Source organism: Microcaecilia unicolor, chromosome 3 (genome assembly GCF_901765095.1).
Source record: "Microcaecilia unicolor chromosome 3, aMicUni1.1, whole genome shotgun sequence".
NCBI classification, from domain to species: Eukaryota; Metazoa; Chordata; class Amphibia; order Gymnophiona; family Siphonopidae; genus Microcaecilia; species Microcaecilia unicolor.
This window is the reverse complement of record NC_044033.1, coordinates 235,025,839-235,047,598: the sequence shown is the minus strand read 5'-3', so window position 1 is coordinate 235,047,598 and position 21,760 is coordinate 235,025,839. Positions and strand designations below refer to the sequence as shown.

Sequence of the window (21,760 nt, the reverse complement as noted above, 5' to 3'; positions counted from 1 at the left end):
GAATTCAACTTTTCACCTTGCAAGTAAAGTGAAGGAATGCCAGATGGTTCAGATTATTTAGAAATCTAGCTTTGCTGGGTTAAAAGGTCAGAGACAGAAACTTTCTTTGACACCTTGTGAGTGATGGATTGCTAATGCTAGTTCAAAGATATTACCTTACCACACATCTGTATACCATTAAATCTTGAGGGGATACTATTATGAACAAGGCATGAGCCAGACATATTGTAGTTTTAAAAGGGATTAGTAAAATGCTTAGAAGGAGATAGCTTAGATATAGATACATAGATATAGAGACCATTATAAGTATGTAGAATATGTCTTATAAGGATGCTTACTTTAGAATATGCTGTATTCTGTGTAAATTAATAATTCTGTGTGGAATGTCTGTTCAACTCTCTGTCTGACTTTCTGAGTAGGACTGCAGTGAAAAGGTCAAGCATCTGGTTTGACTTAGCCACAGTCCTAGCTGGTTCAGTGTATGAAGCTAAGAGGTCAGAGAAGTCAACTCTCTTCTCCTTGATTGATTAGCTAAGTATAGGAATGGTCCTGAAAGTAATAACAAACTATAGCTGTATGCTATTAAGTAAGACTGGCCCTTGACCCCTTAATGAATGCCAGAGTTCAGTTAGCAGTTAGTATGAAGTTGACTAGGAATATGAGAATGTCCCTTAGCCCCTAAATGAACCCAGTTTAAGCTATAGCTGAGAGATTAATCATAATGAAAATGCAAGAGTTCTGGTGCCATATTGTCTAGCTTGAGGGGCCCCAGGTCATAGGTCAGTCTAGGACATCTCAAACCTATGTAACTGATATTTTGGAAATATATGTATAGAGATGATTGGTTCAGACAAGGTAATTAATTTATTCTTTACCATCTGGAGAGTAAGGGGGGCTAGGAGGGAGATAGAACGGTATATAAGTGGGAGTAGAAGCAGCTTACGTCAGAAGGAACAGACAGAAGAAGGAGAGCTGAAGGAAGACAGAGAGCAGAAGAAGAGAAGCAGCTGAGACAGAAGCCATAACATCCAGAGAGCTGAGAGAAAGAGAAGAAGAGACTTAATGCTGATGTCCTACTTTGTTTGCTGGCAAATAAAGAAGATTTCTCCCTCATTCTGGTGTATGCTGTTTGACTCCTGAAGTACCACAGATTCTGCTAACAATAGGGGTAATTCATGCATCAATTCCTGCAACACCTTCTGGGGAGAGGGAGCAGGGCCCATAGAACAAACACACTGGCAGAGGCAGGAATACAATACACACAGTACACAAAGGATTAAACTCACTGAGCCAGCAGGCCCGGGCACTTGGAAGAGAAATCCTTAAAACAAACAAACAAAGGAGAAGCTCTCACTCAGCCCAGAGCCCCAGAGGCTGAGCAATGCCCAGCCCCCACTAAACAAACCAGCAGCTGACCCTGATTACAGAGCTACGCACACACACACAGCAGCAGCTAACCCAGAGGGAAGGAAAAGAATATTCTAACACAACACAGATCCCTGTCAGAACCTAGAGCACGTTCTGAGAGAAAACTATCAGGCTTTCCAGTTACCCAGTGGCGTACCAAGGTGGGGGCGGTCCGCCCCGGGTGCCAGTGGGTGGGGGGTGCTCCGCTCCCGCCGCCTCCCGTGGCCGTTCCCGTGGCGCCGCACATTTAAAAAACCGGCGAAGCAGCGTCGCAGGCAGCGCCTCGTGCCCTGCTTGTAAAAAAAAATCAAATCTCCTTCCCCTCCTCGTCTTGACGTCTTGATGTCTTGACGTCGACTCGGGCCTTCCAATCAATTTGATTTTAGCTATAATTAAAAAATATGTGACATTTAGGACATCCTCAACCAATGATGCAGTTTCTGCCCCCCCCAACCCCTCCCAACCCCCCCCCCCCACCACCACCACCAAAACAGATCATTCACTTTGAACTTACCCAACAAATGATAACAATAATAAATTAATCCATCATTTGCATAAATTATAATCATTCCAGTTTTTAGATAGGTATTTTCTGCTGTTTCTTTCAGACCTCAGCAGAATAATGTAGCACTTAGGGAGAAAAATACAGCCCAGAAGTCCAGCACTTGAAGCCAGCATAGCAAATATCTCCACTGCCACCATGTACTTGCCCTTGGTGCTCAGATATGTTGGTATGAAGGAGACCCAGACGCTACAAAACACCAGCATGCTGAAGGTGATATACTTGGCTTCATTGAAGCTGTCAGGAAGGTTTCTTGCTAGCAAAGCAACAATTAAGCTGATACCAGACAAAAATCCTAGATATCCCAGAACACAGTAAAATGCAACTATTGACCCTTCATTACATTCAATTAGAATTGTTCCAGTTTCTGCTTTCATATTAAGATATGGGAAGGGGGGAGCAGTACACAACCAAATGAGACAGAGAAGAGCCTGAAAAAGGGAACAGGAAAGGACTATAGAGTTTGAGAACCTGGAACCCATCAATTTACGGAACTTGTTCCCAGGTTTGATGGCATGGAAGGCCAAGACCACAGTGATAGTTTTTGCCAAAACAGAGGAGAGTGAAATGGAAAAAGTGATCCCAAAGACAATCTGTCGGAGAATACAAGTCACCTTTTCAGGACGGCCAATGAATATCAAAGAACAGAGGAAGCAGAGCATGAGTGAGATGAGGAGAATGTAACTGAGGTTTCGGTTGTTGGCTTTCACTATCGGAGTGTCTTGGTAGTAAATGAAGATTCCCAGAATAACAGCAGTGATGAGAAAGAAGAAAATTATGATGAAAGTCAAAGTTATCCCCAAAGGCTCTTCATAGGAAAGGAAGGTTATTACTTTTGGGATACAGGCATCGCTCTTCTGATTAGGCCATTGGTCCTCTGGACATGTTATACAGGTATCCATATCTGAGAATGAAAAATATTGTCTTATCTCACAAATAGTATCTGTTGCAGGATATACATGAATCTCTATGTTCTTTTATAGAACAGGCTTCTATTTGTCATCTTCTAGGCACCTAATTATGGGTGCCCTTTTATAAAATTACCCCCTAAGGACCAAACCTTTTTCAACCACACCTCATTATTGTATAGTATACTTGTGGCTGCATGGCATTATTAGAAAAGGTACAGAGAAGGGTGAGTAAATGCTTAAGATCAGAGGCGTATCTGGACTCTGGCGGTAGGGGGGGGCCAGAGTCAGAGGGAGGGGCACATTTTAGCCCCCCCCCCCCCGGCACCACCGATCCCCCCCCCCCCACCATTTCCGGACCCCCCCCCCGCCACTGCCAGACCCCCCCCCTCGCCACCAATGACACTCTCCACCCCCTCCCGCTGCCGCCAACCCTCCCCCGCTGCTGTCACTTACCTTTGCTGGTGGGGGACCCCAACCCCCCGCCAGCCGAGGTCCTCTCTTCCATGCAGGCTGCAAGTTGCAACGCTTCCTGTTCTTCTGAGTCTGACGTCTTGCACATTCAACGTGCAGGACGTCAGACTCAGAAGAACAGGAAGCGTTGCAACTTGCATCCTGCACGGAAGAGAGGACTTCAGCTGGCGGGGGCTTGGGGTCCCCCGCCAGCAAAGATTAGCGACGGGTTGGTGACGGGCGTGCGGGAGGGAGGGGGAGGTGGAGAGGGTCGATGGTAGGGGGGTCCAGGGCGAAATCTGCAGGGGCCCAGGCCCCTGTGGCCCCATGCAGATACGCCCCTGCTTAAGATGATAGATTGAATCTCATAAGAGGAAAGACTAAAGAGGTTAGGGCTCTTCAGCTTGGAGAAGTAACTGCAGAGGGGAGATATGACGGAGGTCTGTAAAATCATGAAATCATGACCGGAGAGGAACGGGTAACCGTGAAATGGTTGTTTACTTTCTCAAAAACTATAAAGACTAGGGGACATGCCATAAAATTACTAAGTAGTACCTTTAAATTGAATAGGACAATATAAGTGTATATATATATATATATATATATATATATATATATATATATATATATATATATATATATACATTTATTTATTTATTTATTTATTTTTTTTTTTTACTCATTGCATAAGACATAATGATCACACTGCTTGATGTTGACACTGCCTAACGCTGTTACTGCTTGACGTCCATACAAAATTTCATTCACTAATACCTTCAGGCACAACCAAACACCACGAACCATAGCCAATATGAATACCAACAAATTGCTCATGATAATCTACTTCCTCCCCCTAATCTACCACGCATGGACTACTCCCAACATAAACAACAATCTACCCACAGTATACAAACCCTACAGACAACCCATTGACAGCTCACCAGACCAAAAGAACAACAACCAACTAAAAGGAAAAACAAATACATACGGAAATAACCAACAGAAAGGGAAGAAAGGACACAACAAGACCAGATACCAAGAAAACAGGCAAATAATAAAATTAACACATCAAAGTCCCGAACCGACCCTTACCACTCAATCCTAATGGGATACGTAAACGCCAGATCAGTAGTAAATAAAACAGAGATTATAACAGACTGGATCACTACAGATAATCTTGACCTCATATTCATCACTGAAACCTGGATCCACGACCTTAAAGACCCCATAATCTTAGATTTATGCCCACCAGGATACAAAATCACCCACTGGACAAGAAACGGAAAAAGAGGAGGAGGAATAGCCATAATATACAAATCCGAGTTCACCATCACAACCACAGCTGAATCCATACTGCCACAACTTGAAATTGCCTTGGTAAGAATCAATCACTCAAATTTGCAGGAACACAACGCAGTCCTACTCTATAGACCGCCAGGCAACTGGCAAGATTCCCAAACGCACTTTATGGAGTTTATCTAGAACACCTGTGTCTCTACCTCAAACCTTATCATAATAGGAGACATCAACCTACACTTTGAAGATACCCCCTCAACAAGCACCCAAGAATGCAAAGAATTCTTACAACTATGGGATCTGCACGGACCAAACATGCAACCAACTCACACTAAAGGACATACACTAGACATTATCACACACAAATTTGATCCTGACTCAAACCTTATACTAACAGATACAAAATGGACACCCGCACAGTGGTCAGACCACTATAAAGCATACATCTCCCTCCAATAGCGAACGAAAGACTCACTTAACAAACAAGAACGAAAAACCTACATCACGAGAGGAAAAATAGACCCGGTAATATTCTGGCAACAGATCTACTACAACGGATGGACAATAAAGGCAGATACAAACCAATTTCTCCTAGAATGGGACGATAGATGCAGATTAATATTAGACAATATTGCCCCAACTCAAACCAGAACCTCACACAGAAAGAACTCAATACCATGGTTCAATGAAGAATTGAAAAAAACTTAAAACACAAGTTAGAAGATTAGAACGTGCGTGGAATAAAAAGAAAGACGACCCCACACTTAATGCCTGGAAACAACTTCAAAGAAAATATAAATATACCATAAGACAAACTAAAGACTATATTACAAAACTAAAATTTGACCAAATTACAAGGACAAACATAAACTCTTCCAACTCGTGAATCAACTACTAGACATCACACCAGTCACAACCAACAGTAAAGACACACCAGAAGCAGACAATCTCGCGAGATACTTCAATGAGAAAATCGTAAAACTGTGACTTAAAATACCTGTCAGCACCATTGACTACGCCAATCTCCTTGACTGACTAGATCCAGACCCTGGTGTATACCCAGCAGACAGAACCTGGAACAACTTCGAGATTCTATCGGAGGATCTCATCTCCCAAATGCTCAAAAGATTCGCCAAATCTCATTGCAGACTAGACATATGCCCTAACAACCTTATGACATATGCCCCTCAACAATTTATAACAGACCTAATGAATCATTTGAACTATATGCTACAAAATGGACTCTTCCCAAAGGAGAAAGGAAACATTCTACTCACCCCTATACCCAAAGACGCAAAGAAAAGTGCTAGTGAACTAACCAACTACAGGCCAGTAACATCCATCCCCTTAATAGCCAAACTAAGGGAAGGAATGGTGATCAAACTCACAAACTATTTAAACAAATTCTCAATACTACACGACTCCCAGTTAGGATTTCGGTCTAACCACAGCACTGAAACAGTACTAGTCACTCTTATGACTAAATTCAAACAATTGATTGCAACTGGCAAGAACATACTACTCCTACAATTTGACATGTCCACTACATATCCTAGAGTACTTCGGAATTGGAGGCAATGTTCTTAATTGGTTCAAGGGGTTCCTAACCACACGATCATACCAAGTGACATCTAACTCGACTACATCAGCCACATGGATACCTGAATGCAGAGTTCCACAGGGATCCCCCCTCTCACCGACCTTATTCAACTTAATGATGATACCCTTGGCCAAACTACTATCAAACCAAAACCTGAACCCATACATATACGCAGACGACGTAACAATATACATCCCATTTAAACAAGATTTAAGGAAATTTCCAATGACATCAACCAGAGTCTACATATCATGCATTCACGGGCAGATGCATTTCAGCTGAAACTCAAAGCAGAAAAAACCCAATGCCTAATACTCACCTCTCAACACAACACAAACAAATTCACCACCATTAACACACCAAAACTGAATCTTCCAATTTCGGACACCCTAAAAATTCTTGAAGTTACTATTGATCGACACCTAACACTTGAGAATCACGCGAAAAACACAACCAAGATGATGTTCCACTCAATGTGGAAATTAAAAAGAGTAAGATCTTTCTTCCCAACGACCGTCTTCCGCAACCTGATACAATCAATGGTACTCAGCCATCTAGACTATTGCAACGCGCTCTATGCTGGCTGCAAAGAGCAAATAATCAAGAAACTTCAGACAGCCCAGAACACTGCAGCTAGACTCATATTCGGAAAAATAAAATATGAAAGTGCTAAACCCCTACGAGAAAAACTACACTGGCTACCACTTAAAGAACGCATCACGTTCAAAATTTGTACCCCAGTTCACAAAATCATTCACGGAGACACTCCAGCCTACATGTCAGACCTGATATACTTACCACCCAGGAACGCTAAAAAGTCATCCCGCACATTCCTTAATCTTCACTTCCCCAACTGCAAAGGTCTAAAATACAAACTAATGCATGCGTCAACCTTTTCCTACTTGAGCACACAATTCTGGAACGCGCTGCCGCGCAACTTAAAAAAGATCTATGAACTAACCAGCTTCCGCAAACTACTGAAGACCCATCTCTTTGACAAGGCATACCACAAAGATCAGCAAATGTGAACCCTTACACATATATCCAAAACTGCCTCACGATATTTGCTTGTTATTCTATCATCCTGCTTTATCATTATCATGTTACCCAAGAACCTTATGCAGTACTAAATGTATATTTTCTTACATATTTCCACTATTCATGATGTTAAGTAAGCCACATTAAGCCTGCAAAGAGGTGGGAAAATGTGGGATACAAATGCAATAAATAAATAAATAAGCATCGCCATGCCGGGACAGACCAAGGGTCCATCGAGCCCAGCACCCTGTCTCTGACAGCGGCCAAAAGAACAAACAATTTGTCCCGCCCATCCCAGAAATAGTAAATTGTTCCCACATCCATTCAATAACATTCTATTGCCTTTTCCTCCGTGAAGCCATCCAACCCCTTTTTAAACTCTGCTAAGTTAACCGCCTTAACCACTTCTTCCGGCAATTTATTTATTCATTTATTTGTAGCATTTGTATCCCACATTTTCCCACAAATTTGCAGGCTCAATGTGGCTTACATTTGCCGTCATGGCGGTTGCCATTTCCGGGTAACAGAATTACAATGGTATTGCGTTAGGTGCAAACATATTTGCCGTAATAGCGGTTGCCATTTCCGGGTAACAGAATTACAAATGGTAATGCGTTAAGGTGCAAACATACATGGAAACATACATGGAGCATAACATGTATGAAGCAGATCATGGTATATGTGTGTACATACAAGGTAAAGAAGAATACATTTTGGTATAGCATTAAGGTTCCTGAGTATAGATTGTGTATAATGTTATTATGTAGTGTTTAAAGATGGATGTTTATGGTATGCTTTCTTAAAAAGATGTTTTCAGTAGCCTTCGGAAGATGGTTAGGTCTTGTGTTGTTTTTATGACCTTCGGTAGTGCGTTCCATAGCTGTGTGCAGATGTATGAGAAAAGGTCGCGTATGTGGATTTATATTTTAGCCCTTTACAATTAGGATAGTGGAGATTGAGGAATGTGCGTGATGATCTTTTTGCGTTTCTGATAGGCAGGTCTATAAGGTCTGACATGTACGTAGGTCGGGGCTTCCCCGTAGATGATTTCACTAAGGTCAACCCTGATGTAATCTCTAATTACCGCCCTGTAGCTTCAATACCTCTGTTGGTCAAGGTTGTGGAGAGTATAGTCAACACTCAACTAAATGAATATCTGACGAAGTATGACATCCTTCACCACTTGCAGTCCGGATTTTGTGCCCAATACAGTACCGAAACAGTACTGGTTACTCTCCTGTCTTATTTTAAACTTGAGATGTCGGTTGGGAAAAAAGTTTTTTTTACTGCAGTTTGACCTGTCCAGTGCCTTCGATATGGTGGAACATGAACTCCTTCTACACCTCCTTGATTTGTTCGGCGTGAGTGGCACTGTTTTGCACTGGATCAAGGGGTTCCTGTCATCTAGATCCTACCAGGTCAAAGCGAACTCTACCATTTCTGCTCCCTGGAGAGCCTCCTGTGGGGTGCCTCAGGACTCGCCCCTCTCACCTACACTGTTTAACATCATGCTGATTCCACTTGCTACCGCCCTCAGCAACCTGGGCCTTAATCCTTACATTTATGCTGATGATGTCACCATTTCCATCCCTTTCTGTGACACGGTTGCCGAAATCTCGGACCTGATTGCTACAAGCATATCTACAATGGAACATTGGGCGAGGGTGTTCTGGTTCAAGTTGAATAAGGATAAAACGCAGTGCCTAATTCTCCACTCCCCTTACTATTCAGTCCCTACTGATACCCTCACTATAAATGACCACGTTCTCCCTCTATCCAGCAGTCTAAAGCTCCTTGGGGTGACCTTGGATAAGCATTTGCTTCTGGATGACCAGGTATGAGCTGTCACTAAGAGAATGTTCAATGCAATGTGGAGGCTTCGGCAGGTCAGATACTGCCTAACTAGAGAACTGTTTTGCACCCTTGTTCATTGGTGGTACTATCTCACCTGGATTACTGCAGCGGGATTTATGCAGATTGCCTTGGATACCTTTTGCAGAAACTCCAGACTGCACAAAACACTGCGGCAAGACTAATCCTGGGTAAATCGCGTTTCGAGCATGCTCAACCTCTGCGTTTCCTTCTCCACTGTTTGCCTGTGAGGGAACGTATCTCTTTCAAAATCTGCTCCCTAACTCACAAAATCATATATGGGTTGGCTCTGGAATATCTGCTTCGCCTTATCGACCTGCCTCCCAGGAATGCAGTTGCCACCTCAAGGTTGTATCTCAACCTGCACTTTCCAAATTGCAGAGGCGTTAGATACAAGAAGATCTTCACTTCGTCCTTCCAATACTCCTGTGCCAGAATTGGAATGGTTTGCCAAAATGCTTAAAGCTGCAAAATGATCACCAGCTGTTCAAGAGGCTGCTGAAAACCCACCTATTTGGACTGGTCTACTCCTCCCACTCTCTTACCGATCAATAGTCTCACTTTCTTACCCCTGCATCTGTTATGCCCCCTTCCCCTCCCTTGCCTATTCTTGTCTCTTACCGTTTTCTCTTATTGCATTGTCATTTTTAATTCTCCTATGTAAGCCACATTGTGCCCGCGTGTGTGGGAAAATGTGGGGTAGAAATGTACTATAAATAAATAAATTTTGTGGATCAGGGTGCAGACTTTGAACGCAATTCGTTCTTTTAATGGGAGCCAGTGTAGTTTTTCTCTTAGATGTTTGGCGCTTTCGTATTTCGCTTTTCCAAATATGAGTCTGGCTGCTGTGTTTTGCGCCATTTGAAGCTTCTTAATAATTTGTTCTTTGCATCCAGCATAAATGGCGTTGCAGTAGTCTAGATCACTTAGCCACATTGATTGTACTAGGCTGCGAAATACTTCCCTTGGGAAGAAAGGTTTGATTCTTTTAAGTTTCCACACTGAGTAGAACATTTTCTTCGCTGTGTTTTTCACTTGGTCTTCAAGTGTGAGATTTCGGTCAATTGTGACTCCCAATATTTTCAGGCTTTCTGAGACCAGAAGTGTGTAGTTTGGGGTGTTTATGGTATTGGTTTTGTTTGTGTTGTATTGTGAGGACAGGATGAGACATTGTGTTTTTTCTGCGTTTAGTTTTAGTTGGAATGCGTCAGCCCATGAGTTCATTATTTGGAGGCTGTGTGTGATTTCTGTTCTGTCTTGTTTGAACAGTATGTATATCGTGACATCATCTGCATAGATGTATGGGTTGAGTCCTTGTTTGGATAGTGATTTGGCTAGAGGTGTCATGATTAAGTTAAAAAGTGTTGGTGAGAGCGGTGATCCTTGTGGTACTCCACATTCAGGTTTCCATAGTGTTGACCTTTTTGAGTTTGAAATTACTTGATAAGTTCTTGCTGTTAAGAAGCCTTTAAACCATCTTAGTACGTTTCCTCCAATCCCAAAGTAGTCTAGGATGTTCGGGAGTATTTGGTGGCTGACCATGTCAAACGTGCTGGACATATCAAATTGTAGGAGTAGCACATTGTTTCCTGTTGCAATTAGTTGTTTAAATTTGGTTATGAGAGTGGTTAGCACTGTTTCAGTACTATAGTTATATCGAAATCCTGACTGTGATTCGTGTAGTATTGTGAATTTGTTTAGGTAATTGGTGAGTTGTTTGGTTACCATGCTTTCCATAAGTTTTACTATCAAGGGGATGGATGCTACTGGTCGATAGTTGGTTGTGTCACTCAATTTTTTCTTTAAGTCTTTGGGTATTGGTGTAATTAATATATTTCCTTTGTCCTTGGGGAAAAGTCCGTGTTGTAGCATGTAGTTCAGGTGTGCCGTAAGGTCTGTTATGAAGCGTTTGGGGGCGAATCGTAATAGGCTGCTGGGACAACTATCCAGTTTGGAGTGGGTTTTGGAGAATTTGTTGAGTGCTTGAGTGATGGTGTCTTCGGTTAGTAGATCAAAGTCATTCCAGAGTCTAACTACGCCCAGTCTCCCAGTCTCATGAGGTCCTCTTGTAATTTTTCACAATCTTCCCGCGATTTGACGACTTTGAATAACTTTGTGTCACCAGCAAATCTGATTGCCTCACTAGTTACCCCCATCGCTAGGTCATTTATAAATATGCTAAAAAGCAGAGGTCCCAGCACAGATCCCTGAGGGACCCCACTACCCTTTTCCATTGTGAATATTGTCCTTTTAACCCTACTCTCTGTTTCCTATCTTTCAACCAGTTTTTAATCCACAGTAAGACACTACCTCCGATCCCATGTCCCTCTAATTTCCTCTGTAGTTTTTCATGAGGGACTTTATCAAACGCCTTCTGAAAATCTAGATACACAATATCAACCGGCTCACCTTTGTCCACATGTTTGTTTACCCCTTCAAAGAAATACAGCAGATTGGTGAGGCAAGACTTCCCTTCACTAAATCCACGTTGACTTTGTCCCATTAGTCTATGCTTTTGAATGTGCTCTGTAATTTTGTTCTTGATAATAGTCTCTACCATTTTGCCTGGCACCGACATCAGACTCACCGGTCTATAATTTCCCAGATCTCCTCTTGAACCTATTTAAATATCGGCGTTACATTGGCCACCCTCCAGTCTTCCGGTACCACGCTCGATTTTAAGGATAAATTACAAATCACTAACAGTAGCTCTGCCAGCTCATTTTTTAGTTCTATCAGTACCCTGGGATGAATACCATCTGGTCCAGGAGATTTGCTACTCTTCAGTTTGCAGAACTGCTCCATTACTTCTTCCAGGTTTACAGATATTTCATTAAGTGATTCTGACTTGGGTGCAGCACGGCGCGACCCCCCCCCTCCGGAGCGAAACCCCCCCTCCCCCGAACCGCATTCTTACCTGCGGGAGGGCTGATCCGCCCCGAGTGCACGTCACTCGGAGCTGCTTCGGCCCCGCTGGTTCCCTGCTCTCTCTGCCCCGGAACAGGAAGTAACCTGTTCCGGGGCAGAGGGAGCAGGGAACCAGCGGGGCCGGCCCCCCCCCCCCCCCCCGAGCGCATGCACCCGGGGCGGACCGCCCCTCCCGCCCCCCTTCCTACGCCACTGCCGACTCGTCAGCCTCGAATACCATTTCCGGCACCGGTATCCCACCCAAATCTTCCTCGATGAAGACAGAAGCAAAGAACTCATTTAGTGTTCTTGCTATTTCTTTGTCTTCCCTGATCGCCCCTTTTACACCCCGGTCATCCAGTGGGCCAACCAATTCTCTTGCTCGCTTCCTGCTTTTAATGTTTCTAAAAAACGTTTTAGTATCAGTTTTCGCCTGTAATGCTGTCTTTCTTTCAAAATCCCTCTTTGCCTTTCTTATCAGCGCTTTGCATCTGACTTCACATTCCTTATGCCACTTCTTATTTTCTTCAATCGGTTCCTTCTTCCATTTTCTGAAGGATTCCTTTTTAGTTCCAATAGCCTCCTTTACCTCACTTTTTAACCATGCCGGCTGTCGTTTTGTTTTCCGTCCTCCTTTTCTGATACGTGGAATATATTTGGCCTGGGCCTCCAGGATGGTGTTTTTGAACAGCATCCATGCTTGTTGTAGGTTTCTTACCCTTCTCAGTTGCTCCTCTAAGTTTTTTTTTACCGTTTTTCTCATTTTATCATAGCTTCCTTTTTTAAAGCTAAACACTAACATATTTGACTTCCTAGTTTTACCTTTTTGAAAGCAAATTTCAAAGTCTATCATGTTATGATCACTGTTGTCAAGCGGCCCCTGGACCGTTACCTCCCATATCAGATCATGCGCTCCACAAATGACTAAGTCTAGAATGTTTCCTTCTCTCGTCGGCTCCTGTACCAGCTGCTCCATAAAGTTGTCCTTTATTTCATCAAGGAAGTTTACCTCCCTAGCGTGCCCTGATGTTACATTAACCCAGTCTATATAGGGGTAATTAAAATCAGTGCATCATAGTGGAACAGATAAGAGTAACAGAACGGAGGGGCGATATCAGACGATTATTGAGTCAAAAGGAGCAACGATGGATATTTTTGTTGCAAACTGTCAACCCTAAGGGTTTAAATGTGTCCATCGAATGGAAAGCATTTCTTTAATTGCATTGCATAAATGATTGGAGGAGGCGCTTTTGACGTCACACACTGAGTATATAAGCAGTACGTTTGAAAAGGAAGCAGACCGCCATTTTTGTACCGATGTGAAACGGAGACCATAAGGTGTCTAAGTTACTTGGATGTGTTTAAATTAAGAAATTCCTCTGAAGCAGCTGTATTAGCGAAACAGGGTTTCCCTGTCGGGACTTTATGGGACTTTGTAGAATAACATAATTGGATTTAGAGACTACAAGAGTCTGCGGAAGAACTATCATCCAAGATAAGTAACAATTTCAGGTTACTTGTAATTAAATACAGTGTCTCAACCTATAGGTGTCTGTAAGGGTATAGTGGCAGAGTTATTGTGAATTAGATACTGTGGAGGTTTTTTTGGAGACTTATGATTAATGTGGGGCCCTCATTATACAAAAGGCGTGTCCTTTAAAAATGAGGTGTTTCCGATATCACTGAGGTCTTTTTTTCTCCACTTTTTTCATTGTTGCCTGCCACAATTACCCACAAACACCTTGATTACATTGTAGAATTGTTGGATATTTTTTGATATTATATTCTAGATATTCCACGATTAATAGGGTAATTAAAACCACCCATTATTATTGCGTTGCCTATTTTATTAGCTTCACTAATTTCCTTTAACATGACTGCGTCCGTCTGCTCATCCTGGTTGGGCGGACAGTAGTACACCCCTATCACCGTCCTTTTCCCCTTAACACTTTGAATTTTGATCCACAATGATTCCAAGAGGTCTTTTGTTTCCTGCAGAATTTTCAATCTATTTGATTCATGCCTCTCGTTAACGTACAATGCTACTCCTCTATTTGATTCAAGTCTCTCGTTAATATAAAGTGCTACTCCTCCCCCAATCCAGTCCACCTTAACACTACGATATAATTTGTACCTCGGTATGACAGTATCCCACTGGTTATCCTCCTTCCACCAGGTCTCAGAGATGCCTATTATGTCTATTTCTTCATTCAGTGCAATATATTCCAATTCTCTCATCTTATGTCTTAGGCTCCTAGCATTTACATATAGACACTTCAAGCTAGGCTTGTTATTCCTTATTACAGCATGTTGATTACTTGACAGTACTAATTTGCTCTTTTGTCTGGTTTTTATTATTTTTATTTATGGACATTGAATCTGCTACAGTCTCTTTTTCATCCTCCCTATCAATAAACCCTTTCTTCCCTGTTTGGGCAATAACTTTGCAAGATACCTTATTCCAAACCATAAGCTTTTGTGCGACTGTCGGCCTTCCCCCTGTTCCTAGTTTAAAAGCTGCTCTATCTCTCTTTTAAATGTTGATGCCAGCAGCCCAGTCCCATCCCGGTTGAGGTGGAGCCCATCCTTTCGGAATAGGCTCCCCCTTCCCCAGAATGTTGCCCAGTTCCTGACAAATCTAAAACCCTCCTCCTTGCACCATTGTCTCATCCATGCATTAAGACTCCAGAGCTCTGCCTGTCTCTTGGGCCCTGCGTGTGGAACGGGAAGTATTTCAGAAAATGCCAACCTAGAGGATCTGTATTTTAGCTTTCTTCCTAAAAGCCTAAATTTGGCTTCCAGAACCTCTCTCCCACATTTTCCTACGGCATTGGTACCCACATGCACCAAGACAGCCGGCTCCTCCTCAGCACTATCTAAAATCCTGTCTAGGTGACGCGTGAGGTCCGTCACCTTCGCACCAGGCAGGCAAGTCACCAGGCGATCCTCCCGTTCACCAGCCACCCAACTATCTGTATGCCTAATGATTGAATCACCAACCACAACAGCTGTCGTATCCTTTCCTTCCCGGGCAGTACCTGGAGACATATCCCTGGTGCGGGAGGATAGTCCATTCTCAGGTGTGCAGGTCCTGGCTACAGGAGTACTTCCTACTTCACCTTCTGGGAGACCTCCCTCTTCCAAGGCAACACAGAGGCTACCTGACTGGAGGTGGGACCTCTCTACAACATCCTTGTAGGTCTCGTCTATGTATTTCTCTATCTCCCTCATCTCTACCAAGTCTGCTACTCTAGCCTCGAGAGAATGAACATGCTCTCTGAGGTCTAGTAGCTCTTTGCATCGGGCACACATATGACATCTCACCAGCCGGGAGATGCTCATACATGTGGCACTCAATGCAAAAGACTGGGTAGCACCCCACTCACTGCTGGTCTGCTGACTCCATCTTTGTGTTTTTAAGTTTTTAAATCTTGTAAGAGCTGCTGCAGTATTAAGAATATTAATTTAATATAAGGAGTCTTTTCGTTTATATATGGTATTGTATGATCCTTGTAGTGTTTCCTCCTTAAATGGTAATGACTGGTAATGAAGAGTACTACTAGCTTATTACTCTAATTACACTACTTGCTATAAATGTAGAGTTGTCCTAGGGGTGGGAAGACTAAACTAGATCCTACAGTGCCTGCTAGATTCTATCTGTTAATGTAAGTTAATCAGATTACTTCACTCAGTAGAAAAACACAGTTCCAGGGAGCACTTTTAGGACAACTTCAGCACACAGAATAGGAAATCACCAGCACAGAAATTCAACACAGTTTAAGAAGAAACCAACAGCACAAAATCAAAAATAGCAATTATTTTTTTTATTTTAATTACATTTGTACCCCGTGCTTTCCCACTCATGGCAGGCTCAATGCAGTGGGCAATGGAGGGTTAAGTGACTTGCCCAGAGTCACAAGGAGCTGTCTGTGCTGGGAATTGAACTCAGTTCCCCAGGACCAAAGTCCACCACCCTAACCACTAGGCCACTCTTACAGAGAACAGCAAGTGAAAGAATAGCATTTTTTTCCTACGTTTGTTTTAGGTGAGATATAGAATCAAAAATAGCTTTATAAGAAAAACGTTTTTTTAAAACACATGCAGCCTCAGCCACCAATCCATACCAGCTCTGAAAATCCCCAGCACAGCCCACAGGTCCAGGGTAAATGAAGCTCTGGATCTCCTGCCCTTTTTTTTTCCTTTTATATTTTTTACTCTCAAACTACCCGGCTGTACACAAGTTCGCCCCTCCTCCTCTCTCGGCACGAGTGCCTGCTAGACTCTATCTGTTAATGTAAGTTAATCAGATTACTTCACTCGGTAGAAAAACATAGTTTGGGTTCTGAAACTTTTTGCTGGAGGATGTCACAAAAGTGTTTAGCTGGGTTAAAAAAAGGTTTAGACAAATTCCTGAAGGAAAAGTCCATAACGTATTATGAAGGTAGACCTGGGGAAAGCCATTGCTTATTGCTGGAAATAAGGGGCATGGGGTTTACCTACTTTTTGAGATTCTGCTGTGTACATGTGACTTGCATTGACTACTGTTGAAAAGAGGATACCAGGTTAGATGGAACTTTTGTCTAACTCGGTATGGCAACTCTTATGTTCTTATGTTTGCAAATTTGGACAAAAATCCTGGATTACTCAAATAACAGAACATTTGGAGGGGCATTTTCGAAAGAAACGTCCAAGTTGTGATTTGGACGTCCTTGTAAAACGGCGAAATCTAGAGGCGTATTTTTGAAACAAGATGGACGTCCATCTTTCGTTTCGAAAATATCATCAGAGACGTCCAAATCCTTAAATTTGGACGTCCCTAGATTTGGACGTCCCTAGACATGGACATTTCTGACTTTTGGCGATTTTCATAACCAAAGACGTCCATGTCAAAAACGACCAAATGCAAGCCATTTGAGTGAGGGAGGAGCCAACATTTGAAGTGCACTGGTCCCCCTGACATGCCAGGACACCAACTGGGCACCCTAGGGGGCACTGCAATAGACTTCATAAAATGCTCCCAGGAACATAGCTCCTTACCTTGTGTACTGAGCCCCCCAAAACCCACTACCCATAACTGTACACCACTACCATAGCCCTTACGGGTGAAGAGGGCACCTATGTATGGGTACAGTGGGTTTGTGGTGGGTTTTGGAGAGCTCGCTGTTTCCTCCACAAATGTAACAGGTAGGGGGGTATGGGCCTGGGTCCGCCTGTCGGAAGTGCACTGTAGTACCCACTAAAACTGTTCCTGGGACCTGCATGCGCTGTCATGGACCTGAGTATGACATCTGAGGCTGGCATAGAGGCTGGCACGACATATTTTTAAAGATGTTTTTTGAGGGTGGGAGGGGGCTAGTGACCACTGGAGAAGTAACGGGAGGTCATCCCCAATTCTCTCCAGTGGTCATCTGGTCATTTGGGGTACCTTTTTGTGCCTTATTAGTAATAAAAACACGTCCGGGTGAAAACGTCCAAGTGTTCATCAGGGACGTCCTTGTTTTTTTGATTATGAGTCAAAGACGTCCAAGTGTTAGGCACGCCCAAGTCCTGCCTTCGCTATGCCTCCAACATGCCCCCTTGAACTTTGGATGTCCTTGCGATGGACTGCAGATGGAGACGTCCAAAATCGAGATTCGATTATACCGATTTGGACGTCCCTGGGAGAAGGACGTCCATCTTCTGATTTATGTCGAAAGATGGGCGTTCTTCTCTTTCGAAAATGAGCGTGTTGGTGTTCTAAGGTTCTGACTGATATCAATAGGAGTCAAGAGTATCAATACCACTTAACAATTGGAAGAATTATAGAAGTTTTCCATCATATTGACTTCTATCTGCTACCCGTGTGCCCCATCTTTTCAAATCCCAATATTCCCATAAAGCAACTTATACTAAAATTTCCCCATTAGTGTGTGGCTATTAGAGTGGGTGCATTAACCAACACCTATTTTCTAGATAGTTATTTTTATTGTTTACCATCTTCCACTGCTTGTCAGTTAAAGGTGATATATCAAGTTACAAATAAATAAATAAGGGTTCCCTCCCTGTTAATCATGTGCTAATCTTTAGTTAATGGGAAAGTTATCTGGATACCACTTCTGAATACTGCAGTACAAAGGTAACTCTAGGCTTTACCCGGAGTACACCATTGGACCACCCCGGCAGTAACAGGATAGGGCCACAGTGTTCTTTCTGGATTTTGAGTGGAAATATTCAGTTACGGGCTGCTGAAAATACTGGTATAATTCAGTCAGCACTACTTAATCTTATAGGAACCCTTTCTGCGAAGTTAATTAGTGCTGAATATTGAACCTATAGTTTATATAAAACATAGCTATGTGAGTGCTAAATTAATCTGGATATTGGTGATCAATACCTTGATTTTTCTTATAGCCATGACTGCCATTATTTTTTAAATACAAGAAGAAGCAGCAGCAGGAGCCTTTAAAATCAGGACACAATGTCTTTAATAATGTAACTTGAACATCAATTCTTACCTTAATGACCCGACAAGGGCCGTGTTTTGGCGCACAGTGCTTGTGTCAGGGGTCAAATAGGTTAACCCTAGTAGCGCTCTAGAAATGTTAAGTAGTAGTAGTAGTATCTAAGAAGCAACAGAAGTTACTACTTTGAGGATGACAAGTTGGATGAATTGTCCCTTTAAATAGCGATAAAATAAGAGGGATCATCTTTGCTCTAATTCCACTGAGTGATCAAGTACTTTTTTAATCGGCATTTAATGGGAGAATTCATCCAACTTGTCATCCTCAAAGACGTAAGTTCCATTGCTTCTTAGATGTCACAACCTACTTGATCCCTGACGCAGTCGTTGTGCACCCTAGTAAGGCCCGTGTTGGGTCACAAAGGGAAGAACTGATGTACAAGTTACATGATTAAAGAAATTGTGCCCCGATTTTGAAGGTTCCTGGTGCTTTTTCTTTCTATTTGGACTTTATTCTGTACTTTGGGACCTCTCTGTGATGTTCCTTCACCAGTATTTTTAAACAACGCTGACTGCAAAGGTTGGATATGTGCTCAATAATGAATAACAGTGCTCAACTGAATGCCTCATTCTAATGTTATCACTCACCAGTTTGGTTGGAGACCTCGCCTTCTGAACAGGGAATACAGTCATAACAGCAGATTGACGTTCCTTTCCTGGTTAATTTCCAGAATCCAGGATTGCAACTTGGGCTGCATCCAGAATGCGGAGGAACCTGAGGATTGAAAAAAAATAATCTGTGAATGCAGACATAAATACAGGATTATGATTTTTCAGATGAGGTTTGACTTTTTTTTTAATGTGAGTTGGTGCCATCCTTTTAAGATTTTTTTTTTTGTCTCATTATCAAGTTATTCAGTAGAATACGAGAGTGGGGTATGAGTACTATTTTGATTAGAAATATAGTTAAAGATAAATTATGAAACAAGTTTGACCTGGAATCAATCATTCAGGTTCATTGGGGAATGTGTTGAGGAATGTTCTTGTGCTGGACACCCTTATAATTAATATCTTGATTAAATAATAGGATGAAATTCCTCTGTTTCCTCAATTAACTTTGAAAATTGCCTCTGTGGCAGGTACGCTCTTTGTTTAAACTTTTTGCCTCACCAAATGGATACATTTTGACTACATGTCAACATATAGCCAAAATTTATCTAAATATATGAAGAAGGAAGTTAGGTTGGTCCAGGAGAAGGCGTAAAATTCTCATCCGCTACCCATATAACTTACCCATACATAGCAAATTATACTCAGAAGAAGTAGGTCTAACTTTATATGGATAAGTTATCTGTATAAAGTTAGGTTGAGATATTCAGCAGGCTTACCAATATGTTTATTACCCTTGAATATAGCATGAAGATATTCAGATATATTATCAATTATGCAGTCATTACGAACATAAGAATTGCCCAAGCACAATATCTGTTTCTAATAGTGGACAATCCAGACCAAAAGTACCTGTCCGGATCCCGAAAGATTCCATGGTAGCTACCCACAGGTATAAGCAGTGGTATCAAAAACTGAACAATATGGCTGTTAATCCCAATTAGGTAATCTAATACTGCACAAACTGATGAACAGCCAACCACAATCCTAAAGGGTTGTGTAGAATGAACATACAACAGTGAAAAAACGGGAAAAACCCTCAGAAACCAAGGTATTTACCAAGGTATGACAAACAGGACATTGATATCTATATAAGATTTTTATGTCCGTGATCTAGTCGCTTTCATAGGGTCCATAAACCATTATGGTATATCTGTGGATACCACTGCTTATTGCACAAACTGATAAACAGCAAAACCTAAAAGGTTGTGTAGAATGTAACATAGTAACATAGTAGATGACGGCAGAAAAAGACCTGCACGGTCCTTCTAGTCTGCCCACGATAAACTCATATGTGTATACCTTACCTTGATTTGTACCTGTCTTTTTCAGGGCACAGACCGTATAAGTCTGTCCAGCAGTATTTCCCGCCTCCCAACCACTAGTCCTGCCTCCCATCACCGGCTCCGGCACAGACCCCGTATAAGTCTGCCCTCCCCCAACCTAGCCTCTCAACCACCAACCCCTCTTCCCCCCGCCACCCAATTTCAGCTAAGCTTCTGTGGATCCATTCCTTCTGCACAGGATTCCTTAATGCATATCCCACGCATGTTTGAATTCCGTTACCGTTTTCATCTCCACCACCTCCCGCGGGAGGGCATTCCAAGCGTTCACCACCCTCTCCGTGAAGAAATACTTCCTGACATCTTTCCTGAGTCTGCCCCGCTTCAATCTCATTTCATGTCCTCTCGTTCTACCGCCTTCCCATCTCCGGAAAAGATTCGTTTGCGGATTAATACCTTTCAAATATTTGAACGTCTGTATCATATCACCCCTGTTCCTCCTTTCCTCCAGAGTATACATGTTCAGGTCAGCAAGTCTCTCTTCATACGTCTTGGAACGCAACTCCCATACCATCCTCGTAGCTTTTCTTTGCACCGCTTCCATTTTTTTAACATCCTTCGCAAGGTATGGCCTCCAAAACTGAACACAATACTCCAGGTGGGGCCTCACCAACGTCTTATACAGGGGCATTAAAACCTCCTTTCTTCTGCTGGTCACACCTCTCTCTATACAGCCTAGCAACCTTCTCGCTACGGCCACCGCCTTGTCGCACTGTTTCATCGCCTTCAGGTCTTCAGATACTATCACCCCAAGATCCCTCTCCCCGTCCGTGTCTATCAGGCTCTCCCCACCTAACACATACGCCTCCCTTGGATTTCTACTCCCTAAGTGCATCACTTTGCATTTCTTCGCATTGAATTTTAATTGCCAAACGTTAGACCATTTTTCCAGCTTCTTCAGATCTTTTTTCATGTTTTCCACTCCCTCCGGGGTGTCCACTCTGTTGCAAATCTTGGTGTCATCCGCAAAAAGGCAAACTTTACCTTGTAACCCTTCGGCAATGTCACTCACAAATATATTGAACAGAATGGGCCCCAGCACCGATCCCTGAGGCACTCCACTACTCACCTTTCCCTCCTCCGAGCGAACTCCATTCACTACCACCCTCTGGCGTCTGCCCGACAACCAGTTCCTAATCCAGTTCACCACTTCGGGTCCTATCTTCAGCCCTTCTAGTTTATTCAAGAGCCTCCTGTGGGGAACCGTGTCAAAAGCTTTGCTGAAATCTAAGTAGATGACGTCCATAGCACGTCCTTGATTTAATT

At 42.7% G+C, this 21,760-nt stretch overlaps 1 protein-coding gene across 1 annotated transcript in view; it reads right to left on the bottom strand.

Moving 5' to 3' along the window:
- Window positions 1–1,953: 1,953 nt before the first annotated feature.
- The window catches only part of LOC115464440 (vomeronasal type-2 receptor 26-like), a 34,647-nt gene continuing 14,840 nt past the window's right edge, over window positions 1,954–21,760 (bottom strand). Inside the window, exons 4-5 of the mRNA XM_030194820.1 lie at window positions 19,131–19,257; window positions 1,954–2,873 (exon numbers count right to left, since the gene is read on the bottom strand). Of these exons, the coding sequence (XP_030050680.1) occupies window positions 1,954–2,873; window positions 19,131–19,257 (1,047 nt within the window). The remainder of the gene's footprint in view (window positions 2,874–19,130; window positions 19,258–21,760) is intronic.